The following is a 5,454-nucleotide window of genomic DNA, read 5'->3' as shown; positions in this document are numbered from 1 at the left end:
CCTAGAGTTTTGTGGCCACCTTGGCTAATGGGATGAGCCTCCAGCCTCCACTTGAAGAAGTAAATATCCTTTTGTGAGCCCCCTTCCGCTCCCGGGCCCCTCCACTTTTCCCCGTGCCTCAGTTTCCCCTCCGTGTGGGCCAGCAGGTCTTTAAGTGCTCTCTCCCGCTGCATTGCCCTGGCTGGGCCCTTCCCCTTTCTGGGCCATGAAGCGAGGCAGTTGGAACATTGGCTCTAATCCCATCTTTTGGCTCAAAAGAACCCTGGGGGTCCCTTCCTCTGCCGGGTGACATCCCACAACTGTTGCACTTGGCCGGCCTTGGCCTGCCATCCCCTGCCCCCTAAGGGTGATAACGAGGCAGCCTTCCCCGCTGAGGGGCCCCCTCCTGCTCTGTAGAATAAAGCGCTGGGCTCGTAACCCACCCAGAATCTTGACTTGGACATTTTAGGAAATGGGTCTGCTGTGACCTTGGGCAAGTGACTTTCCCTTTGGTTTGCCGGCACCCAGCCTCTCTTTAATCACCCTGGTATTTCAGGGTCCTATGGAAGGCTCACTCTCTTGCCTAGAACTATATCTCTTCCTCTCTCCCAAAGCCCAGGCAAAATCTTCCTTAACTCTGCCTCCAGCAGCCCCCCTTCCCAAATCTGCACCCATCCCCCAGACCCCAAGTGTTACCAATGTTCCCCCCCAACCCCCGGCTGTGGGCTGAGCTAGAGATTGGAGAGTAGGCGCCGCTGAGGTATCAAGGGGCCTCAGGGGGGGAAACTGAGGCAGGGGTTGTGGGGGCAGGATGGAGAGATGGGGAACTTGGAATGGGAGAGGGAAAGAGACCCTGGGACTGGTGGTGGTGGTGGCCATGAGGACACTTTAGGAAAGAATGAATACTGGAGTCATGGTACCCCTCCCCCAAAAAGTGATCCCCTTGTCCCAACCCAGGTGTCCTGTGCACAGCCCGAGAGCAGCGAGAAGCCCAATGCTGAGGACATGACGTCCAAGGATTATTACTTCGACTCCTACGCCCACTTTGGCATCCATGAGGTGAGGGGGAGGGGGCTCCCCCGTGTGGCAGACCCTGCACAAGCACAGTGGGGTTGTCAGCCTGGGGAATGGACAGTGCTCTGGTCAGCCTGGAGGCCTCTGGGCATGTACAGCCTCCTGCTGTCTGCTGCCCTCTCGTGGTAGGCACCGGCACTCCCCCCACAGCCTCTTCTTTCTGCAGGAGATGCTGAAAGATGAGGTGCGGACGCTCACTTACCGCAATTCCATGTTCCATAACCGCCACTTGTTCAAGGACAAGGTGGTGCTGGACGTCGGCTCGGGCACCGGCATCCTCTGCATGTTTGCTGCCAAGGCTGGGGCCCGGAAGGTCATCGGGGTGAGTCGGGGAGCGAGTCAGCCGGGGTGCTGCTGGGGGGTGGGGGGGATGCGGCCCAGACGGCCCCTGACCTCGCCACTGTCCCTTCACCCAGATTGAGTGCTCCAGTATATCGGACTATGCGGTCAAGATCGTCAAGGCCAACAAACTTGACCACGGTGAGCGGCCTCTCTGGGGGGGGATCTGGGGCTGGGGCTGCGGTTGTGGTGCCTGGCTGCCCCAGGGTGCTGAGCCCAGGCCATCCTGGTCTTGTCCTGTCCACAGTGGTGACCATCATCAAAGGGAAGGTGGAGGAGGTGGAGCTGCCTGTGGACAAGGTGGACGTGATCATTAGCGAGTGGATGGGCTACTGCCTCTTCTATGAGTCCATGCTCAACACCGTCCTGCATGCCCGAGACAAGTGGCTGGTGAGGCCCCCGGAGGTCCCTCTCCCCCTTCCCCTGGGCCCTGCTACCTGCCTTCCCATTCTCATCCCCTGGACCCCTCTCCCTGCAGGCCCCCGATGGGCTAATCTTCCCAGACCGGGCAACACTGTATGTGACCGCCATTGAGGACCGGCAGTACAAGGACTACAAGATTCACTGTGAGTGTGGTTGGCTGGGCTGGGCATTTGGGGAGAGACCTGGGGAGGGTGTCACTCTGGGTCAGGACAACACAGCAGGGCTTCTGTTCCTCAGGGTGGGAGAACGTCTATGGCTTTGACATGTCCTGTATCAAGGATGTTGCCATCAAGGAGCCTCTTGTCGACGTGGTTGACCCTAAGCAGCTGGTCACTAACGCCTGTCTCATCAAGGTGCGAGGGTGTGGGGGCCTGCCTCTGGTTCTGGGTCTGGGTCAGGATCAGGGTTCTTGGTTTTGACCTGAGGTCACCTAGTCCAATGGTCTCAATGGAAACTCAGGCTCTGAGAAGTCATGGGACTTGCCTGAGCCCAGTATTGGCGGTGGCAAGGTCAGGTCCTTCTTTGCCTCTGCTCCCCAGTGTGGGCCCCCCCCTCCAGGATTCAGGATAGACTGAGTGTCTGTCTCTGTGGCCTGCCCTACCTGGGCTTCAGGACAGACCGAGTGTGTCTCTGGTCTGGAGCTCAATGTACTCTCGGGGTCTCCCAAGGCAGCAGGGAAGGCCTGAGCACAAGTTCCTTCCCTTGCCAGGAGGTGGACATCTACACCGTCCGCGTGGATGACCTGACCTTCACCTCCCCCTTCTGTCTGCAAGTGAAGAGGAACGACTATGTCCACGCCCTGGTCGCCTACTTCAACATTGAGTTCACCCGCTGCCATAAGCGCACGGGCTTCTCCACAAGTGAGGGGCAGATGGAGGCAGGGGCGGGAGCAGGGAACCGTTCCCCCAAGAGGGCACCACACACACAAGGGGAGAGGCGGCAGCCAGAGTGGGGCATTAGGCCAGCCCGACTTCAGTCTCACCAAGGCAGGGGTTAACTGAGGAAAGGCCCTGCCTATTCAGGGTCCCTTGAGTGGCAGTGCTGTGGTGGCCTTGGATTGGTGTGACAGTTTCGGGCTGCCACTGATGAGCTTAAGGGCCATATGTGCCGCACTTCTGGGTCTTGGATGCTGGCCCTCCGTGGTGACCCAGGGAAGTTGGTTGGTCAGGAGTCCTGGATTTTGAGAAGCTTCTGTAACCAACTGTAGGCCACTGAATTTGGATTCCTTGGACATTTGGGGAATTCTTTTGAAAGGGGTGAAGTACAAAACATGTAGAAAGGGCACCTTGGAAGGCCAGGCATGTTGGACAAGCCTGTGTCCTTTCTGAGAGGATGAAGTAGCTAAGCTAGGCCAGGCCATGGGGGAGGGGTCAGGGCTCCTTTCCTCCACCCTGGGTGCTATGACCTCTCTCTGACCACCTGCTTGGCTCCCTCTTGCCCAGGCCCTGAGTCCCCTTACACGCACTGGAAGCAAACTGTCTTCTACATGGAGGATTACCTCACAGTGAAGACGGGCGAGGAGATCTTTGGCACCATTGGCATGCGGCCCAATGCCAAGAACAATGTAAGTATGTGGCTGGGGGTTCAGCCCAAGGCAGATGAGAGCTGAAGGTCTTTAGAACCTAGGATGGGCTTGCACCACCTTGGAGGAGGGCATTGGCAGGGAGGAACAGGCGCTGGGGTCAGGTCACTTCCCACCAGGTGCCTCATGCTTCAAAGCTACCAAGGGGCCAACAGGCCAGGCATGGCTAGAATTGTCTGGGGTGTCACATTCTCCAGAGACCAGATCCGGGATTGGAATCCAGGCCTCTTGACTCCAGTGTGTGAGCCCCCATTTCCTGCCTAACATTCTGTGGCCCTGTTTGGGGGGGTCCAGGGGGATGGGTGCTTTCTCTCACACTTCACTTCCCTCCCCCCCCCTCAGCGAGACCTAGACTTCACCATTGATCTGGACTTCAAAGGCCAGTTGTGTGAACTCTCCTGCTCCACCGACTACCGGATGCGCTGAGCTGGCCCCGTGGGCCGATCCCGTGGGCCCCTGCCCCCGCCGGCCCCTACCGCTCCAGGCCGGCCCAGCCCACTCTGGGGAGCCGCCACCCTGGGGGCCCAGGGGGCCCCCCATAGCCCTTTCCCTTGTCCTCTGTCCTCCACCCCCAAGCCCCAGCTCCCTCCTGTGGGTGAGTGAGGGGCCCAGGGGCCACATCGTGACTGTGTTTTTCATAACTTATGTTTTTATATGGTTGCATTCATGACAATAAATGGTCAGCTGGGATCTGGGGAGCAGAGCTTGGGCTGGGGCATGGGGAGGGGCAGGCCAACTCCTCCGTCTCCCCTGCACCCCTGGTTCCCACATCTTCTGTTCCTCCTGAGTCCTTGGCATCATCGTGCCCCATCAGGGCATGCTTCGGCTCTCCCTGCTGGAAGTGGAACTGCCTGGCCTGTGGCGTCTGCTTCCTGAAGGCCCCTTGTCCTTCCTTCCCAGAAGTGGTCTTCAAGCTACCCTCCTCCTGACTTATTCTCAGAAAAAGTGGCCAGGAGTGGGGTGGGGGGGGCCTGCCTGGGCCTTGTCACAGACTCGGTCAGGGAAGGTGCTTGGAGATCTGCCATCCTCAGGGGCAGAGTCTGGGCTTCAGAAGCTCTGTGTGGCCCTGCCCCCCCCCCCCCCAGGAGCTTACCTACACAGTCCTTATCCTTCCCCAAATGTGGCTCAGGGGTTTGTTTACACGAGGGTCCCCATCCACCCCTGCCAACGGCTTGTCCAGAATGCTGTTCTTTTTGGTTGTATCAGACTCCAACCCCATTGGCGTTTTCTTAGGAGAGATACTGGAGTGGCTTGCTCTTTCCTTCTCCGTCCCATTTTGTAGGTGAGGTAACTGAGGCAAACAGGATAAAGTGGCTAGCTCCGGGTCACACAGCTACCGAGGCCAAGTTTGAACCTGGTCAGGGTTCTACTGTGCCATCTGGCTGCTCTCAGAAAACTGGCAGGCAGGCCCCCAGGCTCTTCTGAGGACCCGCAGGAACCTTGGTTAACTCATTTCCAGCCTCCAGGCCTCAGTTTCTCAATCTGGAGAAGGGAAGGGCAGGTCAATATGACCTTTGTGTCCATGCCCAAATAGTGCCTTTACTAAGGGCTGCCTTCACAGATGTCCCCAGTAGGAGGCCTGTTTACACCCCTGCAGCTGCGGGGGGGTGACAACTGTGCCCTTAAAAGGCTTCTCGGGGCCCCCCAGCCGGGTAGACAATTGGCACCCCGATGGGGGCTGGGTTGGGTGCCCCCCGCATTCTAAGCTTCCAAGGCTCAGTGAAGAAGAGAGCCAAAGGTATAGACAGGAGGGGGTCTGGTGATAGCACGAAGGCTTCCAGCTGGGTACCAGCGGATACCTTCCCCCAACCTGGACTGCCGGACCATTAGTCCGGGCATCCAGGGCAGCCCATCCCGCCCTCGCACTTCAAACACGCTGCAGCCCTGCCCGAAGGGACGGAGTGCGCACATGCGCAGACAGCCCACGGGGCCGGGGGCACGAGGAGCTCCCCTGCGCGTGACGTGCGGAGGGGGTGAAGGGGACAGCTGGGCGCAGGCGCAGATGAAATGGGGGCGGGGGTAGAACCTGCGATTCCAGCAGCAGCAGGAGGGGGGGG

General features: G+C 59.0%; 1 protein-coding gene and 1 long non-coding RNA gene across 4 annotated transcripts in view; one reads left to right on the top strand and one right to left on the bottom strand.

Annotated features, from left to right (window-relative positions):
• The window catches only part of PRMT1 (protein arginine methyltransferase 1), a 4,699-nt gene extending 612 nt beyond the window's left edge, over positions 1–4,087 (top strand). The window contains exons 2-12 of one of the 3 annotated variants that reach the window (XM_069103331.1): positions 6–59; positions 937–1,038; positions 1,220–1,375; positions 1,470–1,533; positions 1,640–1,782; positions 1,871–1,958; positions 2,053–2,168; positions 2,525–2,675; positions 3,258–3,379; positions 3,740–3,832; positions 4,008–4,087. In XM_069103331.1, coding sequence (XP_068959432.1) covers positions 6–59; positions 937–1,038; positions 1,220–1,375; positions 1,470–1,533; positions 1,640–1,782; positions 1,871–1,958; positions 2,053–2,168; positions 2,525–2,675; positions 3,258–3,379; positions 3,740–3,823 — 1,080 coding nt within the window. In that variant the 3' untranslated portion in view covers positions 3,824–3,832; positions 4,008–4,087. Of the gene's footprint in view, positions 1–5; positions 60–936; positions 1,039–1,219; positions 1,376–1,469; positions 1,534–1,639; positions 1,783–1,870; positions 1,959–2,052; positions 2,169–2,524; positions 2,676–3,257; positions 3,380–3,739 lie in introns of all 3 variants that reach the window. The other 2 variants (XM_069103330.1, XM_069103332.1) reach the window with 2 other exon arrangements.
• The window catches only part of LOC138173329 (uncharacterized), a 3,687-nt gene continuing 2,272 nt past the window's right edge, over positions 4,040–5,454 (bottom strand). Inside the window, exon 2 of the long non-coding RNA XR_011171368.1 lies at positions 4,040–4,688. This is a non-coding gene — a long non-coding RNA (uncharacterized lncRNA). The remainder of the gene's footprint in view (positions 4,689–5,454) is intronic.

Source organism: Petaurus breviceps, unplaced genomic scaffold (genome assembly GCF_028583685.1).
Source record: "Petaurus breviceps papuanus isolate PSGF00001 unplaced genomic scaffold, PetGlider_PUasm1.0 577, whole genome shotgun sequence".
Taxonomy (NCBI): domain Eukaryota; kingdom Metazoa; phylum Chordata; class Mammalia; order Diprotodontia; family Petauridae; genus Petaurus; species Petaurus breviceps.
The sequence above is the reverse complement of the archived record's forward strand: the minus strand, read 5'-3'. Positions and strand labels throughout refer to the sequence as shown.